This window comes from Aptenodytes patagonicus, chromosome 3, assembly GCF_965638725.1.
Source record: "Aptenodytes patagonicus chromosome 3, bAptPat1.pri.cur, whole genome shotgun sequence".
NCBI lineage: Eukaryota > Metazoa > Chordata > Aves > Sphenisciformes > Spheniscidae > Aptenodytes > Aptenodytes patagonicus.
The window spans coordinates 120255917-120275970 of NC_134951.1; the positions used below are offsets into that span (position 1 = coordinate 120255917).

At 39.8% G+C, this 20054-nt stretch overlaps 1 protein-coding gene across 5 annotated transcripts in view; it reads right to left on the minus strand.

Annotated features, from left to right (window-relative positions):
• Positions 1 to 20054, minus strand: part of WDPCP (WD repeat containing planar cell polarity effector) — a 160030-nt gene that overhangs the window by 55622 nt on the left and 84354 nt on the right. For all 5 annotated transcript variants that reach the window (XM_076334985.1, XM_076334986.1, XM_076334988.1 and 2 more), the window contains exons 12-13: positions 16848 to 17036; positions 14152 to 14275 (exon numbers count right to left, since the gene is read on the minus strand). In XM_076334985.1, the coding sequence (XP_076191100.1) occupies positions 14152 to 14275; positions 16848 to 17036 (313 nt within the window). The remainder of the gene's footprint in view (positions 1 to 14151; positions 14276 to 16847; positions 17037 to 20054) is intronic.

Here is a 20054-nt window from a genome sequence, read left to right on the forward strand (position 1 = left end):
TAGATTGTTGGGCGTAGAACCGAATGCCCTTCACATCAAAGGGTACTCTCTGGTATGAAGCAAGAAAACAAACAAACCAAATTAAAAAAATAGGAGGAAAGAGAAAGCTAATAAGGGGAGCCAGACAGTATGACTCCCTGGCCAGAGAAAGCCCTTGAGGGCTGTAACTGGCTGTGAATCTTGAAGTAAAGCTTTGAACCCGAAAAAAAAAAAAGAATCTTACCATGTGATTCCTATCTTTTAGGATGATATTCTGCTCTAGGAAACCTGAATGTATTCTTTTGTGAAATAGTTCAGATGACTGTATGTTAAACATACATACTTCTTCTCAGAATAGACTTTCTATGTTCAAAGAAAAGCTGTCCAGGCATTTTTTGAGTCAGATTTTCAAGTGAACCAAGTTGATTTTTGAATGAAGTAGTTTAGTAAGAAGGCATCATTTAAACTTTTAAAATACATATTTAGTAAGAAATAGTCTAGATGTATGAAATATTCTAGAAGAAGTAGTAGTTTTAGCTATAAAAAAGCTACATCATTTATTTGTTGACCTTTGCTCAACTAACTATAAAATAGCACTAGTTTAAAACTATAGAGCTGTCTTATGTCTAAACCAAAGAAGTATTAGTTAACAGATCCTGATTCTATGAACATTTATGTCACACATTTCCCATGTGATGTTGGTCGATCAGGGTTAGTCACTGAACAGCATGACTGTTGGGAGCAAGAGCAACATTTTCCTACTGTGTAGCATAATTCTTTCATGTCTGTCAAGTGCTCTGAGATTTTCAATAGTAGCTGCTATAAAAGTCTCAGGAACAGCAATTTATTACTATTATAAATTATTATTATATAAATTGAAACTATGATGGTTTATTTCTTTTTAAACTAGATTCAGTCTTTTCTCTTCTTGTAATACGTACTTCCTTTGAATTTCCCACACTGTATTTCCTTTTTCATACTCATTTTCCCTCAAGAGAATATATTTTGTTGCCATAGCAATATTTCCCTACCTTGCAATTTTATCATAGTGGCTTTCCTTCAGGTTTCTCTAAGCTGCAACTAACACCCACCCAGCCAACACAGCCTCCCCCCACCCCCAAACCCCTCCGTTCCCCCAACCTCTTATTACTTAGTAACTTCTCAACAGTCTATCTTTATCTTTAAATACAGACACACTCCAACATACTCTTCCAAAGTACTCTGGGCTAAAAACAGATGTTAATTAAAAATGCTGATAAGAGTCAGTGACACCTGTTGTTTCACATTTATTTTACTCAACCCTGTCTGTTAAATCCTAGCCTTTATGGCATTAATTCGCTTCTGCTTTTCTTCTTTTCCAGCTTTATCCCTCTCACTCTGGTGATCATGTAAACTTAACAGTATGTCTTGAAAGCTGGATTTTATTGAGCAAACATATCAGCATGTCTACACACTAAAGACAGCTCTATAACAGAGGCCCAGTATCATCGCTATGGTTAAGGATGAGTTGCTGCCTCTATAATAAATCCCTATTGTATATGTGTGATATCTCTGCAATTTCAAACTGCAGCAGATGGAAATTTGGTATTAAAGTTAAGATGAACAGGCCCTTTTCCTCCTTGGCTTTCCATGAGGTACAGGGCCAATTCTCCCTCATGCCTGACATTGGATAAGATGTGTTTTTTTAGTGCTAAGACTTCTCAGAGAAAATATATTAGCTCAGTATTTTCTAAAGCTGGCTGCCTAAAGATAAATATCTAATTACAAAGTCATGGTGCAGGGCCAAATTTTGAATCACTTGTTGAGTCCATTACAGTATATTTACTTTTTCTATCTAGGTTTGTCAATAGCCAATATTATTTCATTATAATAAAATAATGCAGTGGTAATGCTCATAAAACTCCCACACATAAGAACTCCATTACAGCAAATGCAGTCACAGGAGAGCCAGACAAGAAATTCTCTAGAGCTTTGATTGTACGAATTTTGGCACATTTTTGAGGGAGCAAATGGAAAACTAATGAGTATTTTATGTTTTTTCTGCACAGCATCATGTACAAGAACATAAAACGTAAGAACGACCATTTGCTCAGACCGAAGGTACATCTAACCTAATACCTTGCCAACAGCTAGGCGTCTAGGAAAGAATGCAAGAACAGGGCAAGCAGATGGTGATACTTCCCTAAGTAGTCTCCTAGTCTCCAACAATTTGTGGCTCAGGGATTTGCTGAGCCAGGGGTGGTTGCTATGTTGGTATTCCTCAGTGAATTTATCTTCCCTGAACCTTGCCTTTCAACTCATATACAATTTTATCATCCACAACATCCTGTGGTAAGGAGCTTCATATTTTAATTATATGTTATGTGAAGAATCACTATATTTTGAAACTGCCACATGTTAGCTTCACTTGATGACCCCTAGTTTTTGTATTAGAAGAAGCAGTGAGCAGTCATTTACTATGCTCTTTCTCCCTAACACTCATAATTTAATAGATCTCTATCTCAGCTGCCTCCTCTATAGGTTGAGGAGTTCTAGTCTATTTAGTCGTTCCTTTCACTAAAGCTGTTTCATGCCTTTAATCATGCTGGCTGCCCTTCCTAAAGCTTTTTGAGTTCTACTATATCCTTTTACAGATTATGGGACTCCAAAACTATACATAAAATTCAGGTGAACTGAAGTTCACTGTTTTGTTGTCTATTCCTTTTCTAAGAATTCCTGGCATCCAATTTGCTTTTTGTACTTGTGCTGAGCGCTGAACTGACTATTTTATAGCTGTAGAGTTATAAGACCAAATTCTTCTTCCAGAATAATGGTGAGCTCAGACTCCATCATTTTATACATGAAGTTAGAAGTCACCCCCACCATGTGCTTCACTTTGAATTTATTTACATTGAACTTTATCTTCAATTTTGACACTATGTCACTGAGTCCTGTGAAGCCCTTTTGCTTTTCTTTGCAGCAAGTCCTATCTTTACTAGTCTTAAAAATTTAGTATCATTAGCAAATGCTGGCACCTCGCTATTTGCTCCTTTGCCAGGCTACTTATGAGTATAGATCTGCTATACTTATAATTTCCATTGGTGACCTCCATTGACAACTTACTCCATTTACTTTTACTCTGTTTCTTACCTTTTAATGAATTCCTTATTTATGAAAGGGGAGCTTTCCTCTTATCTTGTGGCAGCTTAGTTTCTTTAAGACATTTTGGTGGGAGACCTTCCAAAAAGGTCTTCAATGGTCAAACTTTCATCAGTAGCAGCTGGATATCCATTACTGACATGATTGCTGACATCAAAGAATTCAGAGTTTTGAGACATGACTTGCCTTTACAGAAAGTCCTGTCCTTTAGGAAGGACAGGCAGGGGAGACGAGGAGGGGGTGTTGCCCTCTATGTCAATGACCAGCTGGAGTGCATGGAGCTCTGCCTGGGGATGGATGAGGAGCTGACCAAGAGCTTATGGGTCAGGATTAAAGGGAAGGCAGGGACAGGTGACATTACAGTGGGGGTCTGCTACAGGCCACCTGACCAGGAAGACCGAGTGGATGAGGCCCTCTATAAACAGATAGGAGCAGCCTCACATTCACAAGCCCTGGTCCTCATGGGGGACTTCAACCACCCTGACATCTGTTGGAGGGACAACACAGCAGGATGTAAGCAATCCAGGAGGTTCCTGGAATGCGTTGATGATAACTTCCCTCTCCAAGTGGTAGAGGAGCCAACGAGGAGTGGTGCTATGCTGGACCGTGTTCTCACCAACAAGGAGGGGCTGGTGAGGAATGTGAAGCTCAAGGGCAGCCTGGGCTGCAGTGACCACAAAATGGTGGAGTTCAAGATCCTTAGGGGACCGAGGAGGGCGCACAGCAAGCTCACTACCCTGGACTTCAGGAGAGCAGACTTGGGCCTCTTCAGGGATCTGCTTGGTAGAGTGCCATGGGACAAAGCCCTGGAGGGAAGAGGGGCCCAAGAAAGCTGGGTAATATTCAAGGATCACCTCCAAGCTCAGGAGTGATGCATCCCAACAAAGAGGACGTCAGGCAAAAACACCAGGAGGCCTGCATGGATGAACAAGGAGCTCCTGGACAAACTCAGACACAAAAAGGAAGCCTACAGAGAGTGGAAGCAAGGACAGGTAGCCTGGGAGGAATACAGAGAAATTGTCCAAGCAGCCAGGGATCAGGTTAGGAAAGCTAAAGCCCTGATAGAATTAAATCTGGCCAGGGACATCAAAGGCAACAAGAAAAGATTCTATAGGTACGTCGGGGATAAAAGGAAGATGAGGGAAAATGTGGGCCCTCTCCAGAATGAAACGTGAGACCTGGTTACCCGGGACATGGAGATGGCGGAGGTACTCAATGACTTTTTTGCCTTGGTCTTCATTGGCAAGTGCTTGAGCCTCACCGCCCAAGCTGCATAAGGCAAAGATGGGGTCTGGGAGAATGAAGAGCCGCCCACTGTAGGAGAAGATCAGGTTTGAGACCATCTAAGGCACCTGAAGGTGCACAAGTCCATGGGACCCGATGAGATCCATCTGCCGGTCCTGAAGGAACTGGTGGATGAAGTTGCTAAGCCACTATCCATTGTATTTGAGAAGTCGTGGCAGTCCGGTGAAGTTCCCACTGACTGGAAAAGGGGAAACATAACCCCCATTTTTAAAAAGGGAAAAAAGGAAGACCCAGGGAACTACAGGCCAGTCAGTCCCACGTCTGTGCCTGGGAAGATCATGGAACAGATCCTCCTGGAAGCTATGCTAAGGCACATGGAGGACAGGGAGGTGATTCGAGACAGCCAGCATGGCTTCACCAAGGGCAAGTCCTGCCTGACTAACCTAGTGGCCTTCTATGATGGAGTGACTACATCAGTGGACACGGGAAGGACTACAGATATCATCTATATCTGGACTGCTGTAAGGCCTTTGACATGGTCCCCCACAACATCCTTCTCTCTAAACTGGAGAGGTATGGATTTGATGGGTGGACTGTCCGGTGCGTGAGGAATTGGTTAGATGGTCGCATCCAGAGGGTAGTGGTCAACGGCTCAATGTCCAGATGGAGATTGGTGATGAATGGTGTCCCGCAGGGGTCCATACTGGGACCAGTACTGTTTAATATCTTCATCAATGACATAGATAGTGGCATCGAGTGCACCCTCAGCAAGTTTGCAGATGACACCAAGCTGAGTGGTGCGGTTGACACGCCAGAGGGACGGGATGCCATCCAGAGGGACCTGGACAAGCTGGAGAAGTGGGCCTGTGTGAACCTCATGAGGTTTAACAAGGCCAAGTGCAAGGTCCTGCACCTGCGTCGGGGCAACCCCCAGTATCAATACAAGCTGGGGGATGAAGGGATTGAGAGCGGCCCTGCCAAGAAGGACTTGGGGGTACTGGTGGATGAAAAGCTGGACATGAGCCAGCAATGGGCGCTCGCAGCCCAGAAGGCCAACCGTATCCTGGGCTGCATCAAAAGAAGCGTGGCCAGCAGGTCGAGGGAGGTGATTCTGCCCCTCTACTCTGCTCTGGTGAGACCCCACCTGGAGTACTATGTCCAGCTCTGGAGCTCTCAGCATAAGAAAGACACAGACCTGTTGGAGTGGGTCCAGAGGAGGGCCACGAAAATGATCGGGGGATAGAACACCTCTCCTATGAAGAAAGGCTGAGAGAGTTGGGGTTGTTCAGCCTGGAGAAGAGAAGGTTTCGGGGATACCATATTGCAGCCTTTCAATACTTAAAGGGGGCTTATAAGAAAGATGGGGACAAACTTTTTAGCAGGGCCTGTTGTGACAGGACAAGAGGGAATGGCTTTAAACTAAAGGGGGGTAGATTTAGACTAGATATACGGAAGAAATTTTTTATGCTGAGGGTGGTGAAACACTGGCACGGGTTGCCTAGAGAGGTGGTGGATGCCCCATCCCTGGAAACATTCAAGGTCAGGCTGGACGGGGCTCTGAGCAACCTGATCTAGTTGAAGATGTCCCTGCCCGTGGCAGGGGGATTGGACTAGATGACCTTTAAAGGTCCCTTCCAACCCAAACTATTCTATGATTCTATGAAATCCTGCTGACTCTCCCCCAATACAACGTATTTGTCTGTATGTTCACAATTTTTTTTAATATAGTTTTTACTAATTTCACTGCTACGGAGGTTGGACTTTCAGGGCTATTTTTCTTTAAGGTCTCTCCAGACTGTGTTTTGAAAACTGACATATTTTCCATGTTCCTGTCCTTGGGTGTTAAGGTCATTCTAAATAAGAGGTTATACACCACAGTATGTATTTCAGTTATTTTATGCTTGACTACCTTTAGAAATTCTGGATGAATTTTATGTAGTGCTGGTCATATATTACTGTTTATCTATCTATAGTATAACCTCTTTTACTGCTACTTCAATACTTACCAGTGTAAACCAAGAAACATCCCCATTTTCTCCTATCCTGGCCAGCTGGTCAAAAGGGGATTTTTAAAGAGATCTGCATGCCTATCTGCTTTTTGTGTCTTTCTGTAAAGCCTTCTTCATATATTTTTGCTAGTCTTTGTGCCTCTCTCCTTCTATTACAGAAACTATATCTGAGCATTTAAGATCTTTCTGTTAACTGGCCAGTAATAATGTCATACAGGAGCTAGACATTTACAGTGCAAATCATTCCATTTATCTTCAAACAGCTCACCTTTACATGGCTAATTTAAGCTAATCAGGTAGGCTCCCTTTACAGTTAATTGATAGGGATAGGCACTGACATTTGATTCTTCATGCTTATCTTAGACATCTCCCTCTGATGGGATTACTCATCCTTTGGGTGCCCACGTCTTTATACTAACTACAGAGGAAGCCCAGATGAGCGTGTAGGACATCTAAATTCTACATTATTAAGTCAGAAGAAGTGAGGTGCACCCCCAAGACACTACATCCAGTTATTGGACAATTGACTATTGTTGACTTTTGTTCTAAATTTTACTTATGGTATCCTTTCCTTAGCAGGCTCCTTGGTTCTGAAGAACCAATAAAAAGGAGCTCTGCATTTGAAGATAGGAAGCCTAGGGCTGCCTGACTGTTCAATTAGCTCTTCCTGGAGGGTAGTGGATGGAAGTGGGAGAAAAGTCAGAAAAACAAAGCTCTTTAGGGAGGAAAACAAACAAATTTTTGCACACAACAAATGGATTACAGATTGCCAAGCCATGTTCTGTTGTGATCTGATGAGCTGAGCTCAAGACAGAATATTATCAGATGGTCCATATACAGAAAAGTGAAGTGTAATGGTGGGGCTCAGGAAGACTCTGAAGAGGAATGGAGAAAAAGTATCTTGGTAAAGAGATGAGATATGAATCAATCTGGAAAGACTGCAAGGGAAAAAAACCATCTTAAATTCAGGTTCCTGGTCAGGACCTTAAGGAGAGATTTTTGAGTGTCACTCCAGAAGAAGATACCAGTAGTGGCTAGGTAGAGTTGACGGGGAGGAAGTAACTGATGACCTGCAAAGGAAAGCTGAGGCTGACTTACTGCAGCTGCTCAAGGGTGGAGATGTGTTGTTAAGAATTTATTCTTGAGTTTTTGTCCATGCATATGGTATATTTGCATCGTTTCTGCACTCGATATATGCCCAAAGCCCCTCAGATTTCAGGGGAATTGCACAGGTGGTACAGCAAGAAAAAGCCCCTTATGAGGGCAGATTATCAGTTACACAACACAACAAAACAATGGTCTCTATGTGGGCTCAGCTTCTAAAAGTAGCAATATCAAAGTCAGATTAACCAGCATGTGGGAATAGCCTTGGCACAAAGAACATTAGTCCAGCATAGCTATTTTGTGTTCCTTTTTTCTAGTGCAGTCCCATGGGTGGGGACGTAGCAGAGAACTGGAGGAGTTATGGCACTCTAGGCCACCAAACAGCCATCTGTTGGTGGCTGTGGGAAATGGCTCCATATTAGAGTAGCTCTGGGACTGCTGTAAGTGTGTGGGAGGGGCAATTTTTCCCATGTTCCAAGCAATGTCTTCCATTAGGTTCAGCAGAAAATCTTGCCCAAATCTCTGACAGAGATTTCTTGTGGTTTATCTTCATGGGATTTTATTTTCAAGCAATTATGTCATATCATTTGTGTCGTGTCCCCCTGTCGTGTCCCCCCCCCAATATTTTGCTCAATATTTCTTACATTGTAATCACCACTAGAGAATTAAAACCTGGAGCCATTCCTGTGGCATCAAAGCATCTGACTGAAATTGAAAACTGTTGTGGAGCTGGTTTAAGAAAAAAAAATCATTAGCAACACAGGATTGAAGCAAAGACATTCTAAACTTTTCCTGAGATATTTAACCTCTTTAACTGCAAAAATAATCTAGTTCCATTAAATAGGTGCCTTTATTTCTTGTTTCTAAAACAGATCAAGAAGCATGACCAGGGGAATCTTTTCATGTGCAGTTCCATCACAGCAATTGAAATTCTCATTTATCAGTGCTGTGGTAATATGAAAACCTTTGGTTTTGATCGTTTCCACAAGATGACAAAAAATGACTCTTCAAAGTCTGCTCCAGAAAGTGCTACTTTAGTCAGAATGCTGCTACTGAACTTACTCCCATGGAGATGAATTCTGTTCATGTGGTCACCATAGAGAACCTGACTGACATCAGTGGTCATTTTATCTGAAGGCATAATTTAATGCCTAATAGGTTACCTTATGAATATAAAAGACATTCTTAGTCCTGAACCATGTCATCATTAATGTTTATACATATTTTGTGACACACTACGTACCAATATAATTATAGATTCTACTTTTAGGGTGCTCTTAAAAAGGATCATAAAAGCTCTTTGCTCACTCTGTCCCTCAGTTCCATACAGTTGGCAGCAGATGGGACTGGGAACTATTCCTACAGAGTTGAGGCATTTTTTCACCTTTGATTTAAGGTCCTATTTAGGATGGAATACTCACAGTGAGTATCTACTTTGCAGATTGCAGTGTAGTGATACGGGAACCTGCTTACCAAGGGGTAGTTAGTACTGCATAAGTGATGTACCTGCAGGGCGAAAGAGCTTTATTTTAGCTTTTCAAAGGTTGTCCTGGACTCAAGTGATAACTGACTGTGTCAAGGCATCATGACAGGTAGTGTAGCAGTACACTTCAGAACTCTTGAATAGTGAAGCGATTCATAAAAATCAGTAATGGCTGGAAGCAGATCTCCCCCGATGCTAATGACCATCTACTTTCTCATCTCCTTTATGAGTGTTTATTTACAAAGGAGCTCTATCAAGTTCTGTGTGTAAAGTCATACCACTTTATGAATGTTCTGCCCAACATGTAGCTAAATTCTTCTTTGCATTTAACCAGTAGCATCTTACATTGAACACTGGGAAGAGTACACAACACTTCTGAGAAGATTTGCGAAGGAGTAAAAACAGTAACAGTAAAAACATGGTGGAGGTTTTCATTTCTGGATTCAGACAAAGGAGAATCTTTCATGTATCCATCCAAAATTCTACCAGTGACTGTGATCAGAGCTGCTCTTTGCTCTTGAAAGAAGCAAATGCACTATCTTGTTATTTACAACAGAGCTTTGCTTTGTAGGGAAACATATTTGTACGATGGGAAAAAACCCCAATGACGTTCTCTTAATGGAATTATCAGATGGAAAGGTCCAAATGGTTTTGAATCTTGGTATTTTTCCATGTAAAAAAAAAGGAAAAAGATCCTTAAACTGCGTATTCACAAACACAAGAACAGAATTACAAAGGAGGAAAAGCCACAGCAGAAACACGGAGCTGTGGCTGCATTCTAATTCTACAACTCCTGAGCTGCATTTCAGACTTTACTTTCCAGTCCAGCCTTTACCTCCAGCTCATGCTACGTTACTTTCTCACTGTCTCTCTGAGAGAGACAGAAAAATTTGAACGAAACAGGGCAGGCGTGTGTTTGTGCCTGTGTATGTGTGTCAAACAAACAAGATAATTTCATGCATTAGAAAATATGACAAGTACAATTTACGAATGCTTGATCAGAGTGAAGCAAAGCCATGAGTCAGCGATGCCATAGTTAACGAGTGAAAAACTATTCCATCCCATTCCATGTTCTGTACACGGCTAGATGAGGCTGTTATACAGAGGCAGGAGGTTGTGCAGCCACTCCCCATTACACAAATACACTTAGTAGGCAGCGCTCAACAAAAGGGTGGGGGCAAGAAGGTTACAGCTCCCCAAGGCTTCCTAATAAATCCACCTCTGCTCAACATTTTACATAATGATATAATGCATTATATTATTATAAGCAGTGACGTCATAACAAAATGCACCAGAGTGCTACTCAAGTGGCAAGGAACACCTAAGATACATTTCTATACTTGTAATTCAGTTCCTGTATTTTTAATTATAGATAAGAATTTAAAGTGAAAATAATTATTCATTCCATAAGTACTGTTGTAATGGATCCCTGGCATATAATTAAGAGGCCTTTAATTTTAATTTTGTATACTGAACGCCTGTTTTTGGAGGTATTCCATATTCTATATTCAGGGCCTATACCTGCAAAGCTCTAAGCTTCTATTTTCATGGAAGCTGAAGATGCTGCATGGTTTCCAAATTTAAGAACTTAGCTTTCATAATGACAGATACAAATAACATGGCTGCATCAAATATGTTGCAAGGCATTTTCCTTCCTTCTAATTGCGATCCATTTCAATCGTGCTGTCAGTGTTCCTTGGCCCATCTCAGGTTGCAGCACCATTTTCTAACCCATACTTGCAATACAGCCAGTAATGACAGAGCATCTTCTTTCTAAAGTGCCCGATACCTAAAAGAGGGAACCTACCATCACAGTGTTCAGCTTTTCCTAGAAACTGATCTCTTTGATGGTAGAAAAATAGTTAGCCTATAATCTCACTGATAATGTGAAAATGGATGTCTCCAGTTATTTGCAAGTGGATATACAACCTTTCAGCCTACAGTAAAGATTAAAATCATTGGCACCTGATTATTACTAGGTGAGGATAGCCTTTCTGAAAAGGTAACTGTATTTCTCAATTCTAGTAAATGCAGACACTCACATCTTAAAAAGTACAACAATAACTGGCACCTTTTTGGCAGACTCAGCAGGCAGGTCAAAGATTGTCTCAGCATGTAGAATGAATTAATATTTCTCTCCCAAGAGTAGGTCCTTCTAGAAAAGGCTTAAGGCAGATTGGTGGGGCATTCAAAGGAAAGCTGGAGAGGGGGGTGAAAACTTTTGTTTATATGAACATTTTTCAGATTTAGATCTAGAAACATTTAAGTGTTTTAATGTTTTAATCTTGTATGAAAGACTCCACCCTTCCCTGTCCATCCCTTATGTGTCTGGTCTCCTCTATAGCCCACCACACACATCCTAAGCTGCCTTCCCCCATTTTGCTCTGTACTTCCACTCTGCTCTTTTGCAGGACTCTGTACGTCCCCATCCCTGCCTTTAGTCCTTCATCCCCAATTCCTTGTCTTCTACTCATGCTCCTCACCCCACTTTCCTCACCCTTCCTACCCCACTTCTGAGCTTCTCCCTGTGTGTTTTAGCTCCTTATTGTCTAGATTTAATTTCTGTGCATCTGCTGCTTGCTTTCTCTGGAGCCCAAAGGAATTGCAGAAGGCCCTACTCTATTCCAAGGAATATTTTTTGAGTATCAGTCATACTTATAGTGCACGTAATTTAGGAAGCGCTATGTTTCCTCCACTTCTTGCTGCAACAGCGTACAAAGTGATCACTTTGCTTTTGTCTCCTCATGCTCACAAGAGAATAACAAAAGTCCCCTAGTGCTGCATCAAGTTGGCATTGACAGTTCACAGTGCATCTGCATTCAAGTCTTCTTGTTTGGTCATGCAGACACATCTGCGGTAACACAAATTCACTCTGAAGAGATTCATTAACTATTTGTAACTAGCCTGCAAGTGTTTAGTGTTAAATGAATAAGGGTAAAAAGTGAATAAATCAAATAACAAAGGTTGAGACAGAGAACATATAACTGACTTAAAATGTAGCCTTCCTGACACCCAGACACAGTTGCTGTCTCTGACGAACAGGTAGTGGGAGGACTACTCCATTTTCAGTGTCCTCATGGGTGACGTCACCCATGGTGACGTGAAAAGGCAAGAGCATAATTCTCTCCCCACTTTTCTTCCTGTTCCGAACCTACAGTTGTACATGCAGGCTGGCAGAAGTGGCTTGCCTTGCTGGCTTCTCACAGACAGATGATGTAATAGCAGCAGCTGCAACTTTCGTGTGCCTGAAAGAATTAGTGAGCATTGTGCCTCCCTATGATTCACCTAGACATTGCATGGTGCCTAGATGGCATTCTCTCACCCAGAAACATGGTTTACCATTCCTCCAACAAATCTGTAGTACTCTGCTTAGCCTACATTCAAATCATTCTAGCCACTTAAGAAAATCTCTAAAAGGAAATAAACACCAATTAAGGCACAGCCACTTTAATACAATAAAGATCAGCTCTGGACATCATTTCCTTGCTTTCTATCAGATAAATCTCCCATTTTTGAACATTTCATTTTGTACCTAGATTATGTCTTCTCAGATAAGCTTTAAGCATTACCATCTGTTCTGCAGCAATCACATGATCCTATCACTTTGATTCAGTTGAATACAAATCCGTTTGACAATAGGGCAACAGCAAAATAACACAGATTTGTTCCAAAAACTGCCACAACAGTAGATCATTCAAGGGCTGCTTTATAGTGGAGGTAAAAGACACAGGGAGACTCTCCTACACACCTCCTGTCTGTGCCCCACACTGTCCAGGCAGCATTCTGACACTGAAGCTTCTTGTTTGCTAGGGGGATTGAGTCAGTGTTTCAGCTGTGTTCAGCAGCCCCAAGGGCTGAAAGCTTAGCCAGGGCCCCATGCCTCTGCATGCCTGCTAGCATTTGGAAGCAAATCCTGAGTCAGAGGGAATACACCTTTCTCTTGCAGATGCAAAAGCGCTATAGTTACACCTCTCAGCAATCTCTGAGGCATTCTTTCCGCATCTGTCCTCTGCAGGCAACTGGCCCACAGCCACTACAGTTGGCCATTGCAGCAACAGATCTTCCCTGCTGGTTTCTAGGAGAAAGGCAAAAGCAGAGTTTGTACCCACTATTGTGGCCACATCTATTAAGAAAACTCCAGTGAAAGGCTGGTGCATATTATGCAGATATTTGGAGCATTCTTCTACTTAGAATAATTTCCCCATTGGAATGGACCTGTTTAGCAGAAAGATGATCCTATTCAGATTCAAAATGCAGAAGACAGTATAAAATATTTCTCTTTAAGATTTGAAATATGCACAAACTGTACTATCAAAGTAACTTGCAGTTCCTAGCTTTGCATATGCAAACAATGTATATAATCTGGATGAATCACCGACAAAGGGTGCATTGCAAGTCTTCTCACTATGTCCATCTACACTCCTCCCCAACAAGGTGTTACAAACATTGTATCATTCAGAAGGTCATTTCTCCTTATTTTCACCCACTGGATAGTTCTCAGAGGGAATGTTTCAGCTGTATTTGTGGTTGAACACATGAACAGGTTAAACTGCTGTATATTGATCTTTATAACTGATTTAGGCTATTAATTTATTCTGAAGGAAAAATATAGCAATAAACCAATGTACTATAAATTCTAGCTGAATTTGGTATTATGACTCTTCTAATGTCATATAATTTACAGACAAATGAAATATTTCATTTTCTCCTCTTATTTTAATGGCACTGGAAATTACTGGAATATGAATTTCTGTATGAGAACTTTGAGGATGAGAATAACAAAATGCTCAGATTTCAATGGTGCAAAGACAAAAATGTCTCGGACCATGCACCATTCATTTGCATTTTAGCATCTATTTAAACTCGGTGTTTTCTCCAAGTTTGTAAGCTGTTTCAATAGTTAATCTGCAAGCAGTTGGTGAGCATAAATCTCTCAGAAGCACGCTATCTTTTTTCTATCAAGCTAAAAGGGAAAGGGTGATTCATTTTAAGTGTATTGATGATACAAGAGCTCTGAATAGCATTTTATCTGCAACACTGTACTTGAAAGGAACGAAGTGCAAGTTAAACAAACAGTAACCATGCATTTTTTTCAGGGGTGGTCCTTTTGGAAAATGTTAACCACATTAAAGTAGGTAGTCAGTGAAATATGTAATTAATTTTAAGTTGATAGAAGCTGAAACTGTCATTCACCTGAGCAGGTGGTGGAAGAACCTTCTTGCATATCTGCTGATTGGGTCCCTGTACTCCAGCACAGTTGTATCCAAGAGGGGTCTTGTTGGAGCATAAAAGGTTCCAAGGCTTGCCTCAAGCTGTGCTGTGGAGTTCAAACACAGCAGCAATGAAACAAGTGAAACCGTTTCAATTACAACAGGTTGCTCATGTTTGCAGTCAGTCAAATTCCTCAAACACTGATGAAATGTGATGTTGTTGTAGGAGAGATGAAATTAAAATATGACAGATTGTACAAACACAAATGTGCATATAAACTTTCACTTTGAGGCAGAGTTGACAACGACTTTGAGCAACAAAAGCTGTCAAAAGGATGAAGTAGTCTATAACACACCAAGTTCTCACCAGCAGCATACAATTAAAAGTGACTCATAAGAGTAATACAGTTTGAACAAGTTTGTCCAGTAGAGATCAACTCTCAATTAGCTCAAATCGTCTTTGTCCTCTTAGGCAAACAACAAGGAAGTTCAGTTTTTCAGGGATTATTATGTTAGGTCAGCAGGTGACAGAACCCTTCTTGTGATGGCCTTGAGGTCTAAGGATCCTCCTTCAGCCAACAGTTCTTTAAAAACTTTATATAAAATGGTCTAGAAACCCTAAGGGTTTGACTCTCCTACAGCGTGTAGTGGTGGGAAACAGGATAACCTCCCTTGTAATCAATAAAATAAAGCCCTTTTGTTACAGAAGTTCTCTCCGCTTTAAATACTTTCTGACTGCTATACTCCACAGCTGGAGCTCTTAAGCATTCTTCTGCACCTTTAATACAAAATTATAAATAATACAAGAAAATACACAGTATACATTTGTGTCCCACATGCTTAGCTGAAAGGAAATTTAATGATCAATAATATTTATGTTATGTGACTTCTGCTTGAGAGTTAACACATAGTACAAGTCCTTATAGGCAGAACAGGGAAAATTTGCTATATATTTGCTATATAGGTTCTCCTTTCAGAGTGAATGTGCAAACTACTACTGCTAATCAGAATTTTGTGTGGGCTTTAAAAGCAAAATATAACCTATTGTCTCATTAGGCAGACAAAATCTCATTGATTTGCTGTTATTAATGTTTGTTTGAACTAGCCATTTTTGTATTTAGTGATAATGGTTCTTTATTTCCAAGCATAGTTACATTTTATTTCATTAGGCTTGATAGCACTAAATGTGCTAATAGTACTGTGTTAGGAACACAGTCAACCTGTTAGTAAATTAGGTTTTGTGTTGTCTTAAATCTAGACAGTAAGATAAGTTGAACTTTAAAGGTATTTTCTTTCAAAGCAGCAGTCAATTTAGATTAAAATTGAATACAGCAGTACCTTTGCAAAAACAAGCCATACTCTCTTGCCATTTCTGTTTTCTTGACAGCATGTTTTGTACTTCTGAAATACTTCAACATACATGGAATATGAGTAACTACTAGCACAGTTATAGATTCATTAGATAGCCCAGCTTGATGTTGAAGGCAGAATAAAGATCTCAAAGACAACTGCCCCATTGCTATAAATAAAAGGCCCCACTGGGTTTTGCTAATAAAAAAGAAAACAAATTACCATGCCAAGTTTGTTAGATTCATATAGAATAACTCTTTGACAGAATGAAATTCCATCTGCTGTAAACAGTGTTAGGGAGCTGCATGGGGGGAAACACACAGGCATCTATTTATAACGTTTATAATATTTTTACAAGAGTTTGAAAACCAGCCCTTTTCATGGGTCCTTTTAAAAGCATGTTTTACTCAGAATTGATACGTTATGTTTGCAATGCAGAGATTTTTGTAATCAGATCCCCTGAAATGGGATAGCTGATGGCTTGGCAGCAATGTAGGACACCTTGGAATTTTTCTATCATTAAACACACTAGAATCCTAAGTATTCTTTCTTGCCACAAAAGATGCCTGGTCCCCAGCTGTCTGCCTGCTAGACTAGAGGATAACACCTTCACTAAATCAAGGCACTTCAAATCTTGAAGTCTATTGAGTTTCAAGAGCAAATCAAGAGGAAGGCATCACACCAGGCTTCAGCAGAGACGAGGCTGAACCTAAAATTCATCATTTCTTGTGAGGGAACTCAGCTACTACTGCAGGGGGCCAGAAGATTACAGTGAGGACAAATGGTATAATCCTAAAGGAGGCAGCAGAGGATAGTGTATTCAAAGCCTTTGGATCTTGTAATGAAAGCATGACCCTTCAAAAGCACCTTAAAAACCATACTAAAATCTCTTGTCCCTGTTGCAGGAAAACATCCCTCCTTAAGTTGGTGCTGTCTCAGTATGAATATATAACAAACATTTGAATCCTATATTAACTAACATTAGTCTGTAACACAAGCTGAATTTATGTAATGTAATAAAGTTATAGCACATATAAGATAGTGCTATATATATTCAGTCGTGCCTATACCATATATATATTAAAATATGCATTATTTTATTATCATTATTGATACAAATGAACTAAAATGCAATCAACACACTGATCCAGATTTTATTGAAATGACTTGTCTACTTATGACATTTGATTATGGAGTACCATAATCTGGCTGACTGCCTGGATTCTCACTATTGTCTTCTTTATAAAGTCAATAAATATATTGTCATAATCCACATATGAATTACAAAGAAACCACAAAAATACATTAAAAATACAATCAATCCCTTACCTTCTCTGTCTGGTGTAAGCTTTTGTTTAAGAAGGTGATTGACAATGGCACTCAAGCATATGTAACACTGATGACCCATTGTGTTCCAGTTCATGGTGTTCAGGACATTAATTGCCTCGTGTATCTCATCGTAACGAATGTACTGGTGGATGATTTCCACAACGCCCAGCTGTCCTTTTGTGATCACACCTTTTACAGGAAATATTAAAACCAAAGGTAGTGTTATGAGTATGTAAACCAGTAGCTGACTACTTTTCAGCACAGTTAAAAACAATTGCCTTTGGTTAAAATTAGGAAGTTTAAGTTAATGGGTTTCACTATTAAGTTTTTATGTGAGATAGCTCCGTATTATCTTGGTATATTTAGACTGAGGGTGCTTTGGACAGCAGAGTCCAAACCATCAGTGAACTTCACATGCGGAGGCTGAGTGAATGTGGCCAATACCTACTAGTGACAACATCATGTAATGAAGTTTGTTTTAAACATGGTAGAAAAACCTTATTCCCAGTTTATCATTATTGTCTTGGAAGTAATATTTTCGTGTTCCTAGCACCTTCTTCCTGCAGGGAAATACTGCTGGACAACACTAAAAAATAGCATGTCTCTCACAGAAACGTACCTATGTATACAAGTTTACAGCAGCTCAAACTTCAAAGCAGATTACTCTCCATATTGCAATTGCTCTAGAACTTACTTTTAGCTTGGCAAAATTCTCTAAGTGAAGCATTTCTTCTGTGAGAGGATATCATGAAAGATATCAACATTTAGGGACCTTTGAATTACAGCTGCACATGAAACCAAGAACATGCTTGCCATAAGGGAAAAAAACGAGCAACACATTGAGCATGCGATTTATCTACAGCACTCTATCTCTGAAAAGTAGAAACTAAAAGACTCTCAAATTTTCTTGACTTGTAGGTCTCAGCTTCTGAACAGAAAAGGTGCCTGAAAAGCTGCAGAGAGTAATGTTATTTATTGTCTCTGACTACCCATATGATCGTGTGACATAGGCCACACATGGCATTTTAGCAATTCTTGCTTGCTTTGGGTCACTGTGCTAGAGTATTCTTTATCACTACTGCTGCAGATATTAGAAAGAGACCAGAATAAATTTAGTGTTCCCCTCTCTTTAAATAAAAACATAATGTTATTTTTTTATTTTCTCAATTTATATTCCAATGTTCCTTGTCAAAACTAATTTTAAGGAAAAAATTCTGATGAGAAAGGGAACAAGCTGATTTTCAATACTGATATTAAAGCCATAGGATGGCTGGGGAAAAAAAGTCTGATAACAGAGAAAAGCAGCCCTGATGATAGATAGAAAACATACCTCACAAAATTTACATAAATGTAGTTGTGAATATTTTTTGTGATGTAAAATAAGAATTGAGGAAAAAAAAAGGTAGAAGAAAACATCTGACTACAGCTCGAGGACAAGTAACCTGCTGAGAACTTGCATATACAGATCTGACGCTTTGGGAAAAAATTTTTTTTATTTTTTGTAACAGATAAAGACTTTAGTTTTGTAGTGTCATTAAAGAAAAGACATGTTTGTCTATTGTATTTCACTTTACATTTGCATGTATTAAAGCCTATGGACATTATACTGTGTAATAGCCATGTTTAACCTGTGTATGTGTGATAATATCTAATTGTTATGGTAGACTTTATTCTTCCTAAATGTTTAGTGTTTTTAAAGTATTACATAAGTTGGGCAATCTTCACATTAATCACTAAGTGAACATGAAAATACTTATTTGCATTGTAATTAAATATAATACCATATTTAAAATGTCTTTTGAGGCCAGCAATGCTGAACCACTGGCACCAGTACCAAGTTTGGCATTATCCAAGATCTGGGTTGACATCAACGACAAGAAGCCGCAATGCTTTTGAAAGTGGGTTTGGCATTAGACACCAAAAATATTTGCCATTAATGTTTGAGGGTAAATTTAATATGAATCTTTTCCTGAAATAAATCTGGCTAGACAGCACAATGGAGAATTCACAGAACTTGTCCAAAATCATAATACGTCAGCTGGAAGTTAAAAACATATTTGCCTATTCTCATTGACATAGTTTCTTAACAGACTTTTATGGGAAACAATTCCAAGCCATGAGTTAATTATGGATTTTATTTCAGTCCTGAATGCCTGTCTGGGTTGTGCTGTCACAGACCCCTAAATTTTCCCTATAATTTATATTTGCATTAGTTCTTAAATAGCAGACACCTAAAAACTGCTGAGGTTGGGAAGAGGGGCTGACTAATCAACACAGCATTACCTTGGTAGTGTGGCAAACTGAGAAGAAGAGGGGTAAAGCTGAAAACCAGGATGCAATAGAGAACAGCATATTTTTGCACAGTGGACTACAAAGAGGAAGGGAGGGAGGGATAGAGAGAGCTTTGCCTTCTTCCTAGAAGAGATTTTACAGTAATTATACAGAATGAATTTTAAAATGTGATAACTTTCAGCTGTAGAGGTCAACATCTTCCCATTTGGATGCTTGACTTCTCCTGGGTGGTGCGCTTCCAGGCAACCTGCTTGGGAAAAAGAGGTGACAGCCAACTCACTGCCTAATTGATTTAGGAACGGTGCCCAGGGAGACAGTCCAATTAAGTTTACAAGCTGGCAATTAGCAGGAAAGGCCTCTAAATCCCTGCACTGAGAGCCTGCTTGCCTTCGTAAGAACATAAATGTGCTAAAGATAGCAAGGGGAAAGCTGTGCTTTCTGGAAAGCTGTTGTGAGAAAACCCCACAAGGGAGGACTGAAAAAAAGCAAGGTAGATGTGGGTAGAGTGCCTTCTGCTTGACAGGTAAGAGGTAATTTAGAGTTGTTTTTTTTTAATGGCCAACATGCACAAAAACATCAAATAGCTGTTATAATTAGTGTTCTGGGGTACTCTGCAACTATTAAACCTGTCATTGAACATAATGCAGCTGAATTATCTCAAAATAAATGATAACTTGTAAACAGTTTTTTAATAGTATTTTTGGATAACAGTAATAATCTGGATCAGCTCTTTTAAAACCATACAACTATAAGCCAATCCAATATTTTTGTTGCTAACATCCTATTATATTAATTTCCCTTTTTGCAGTGGCATACTTAGTTAAGTTTTTTAAATTCAGTCTTTCAAATGTTTAGGTCTGCAGTACTTTTAGACAGGACTTTTCCCCACAAAAGCACATGCATGTCTCAATCAGT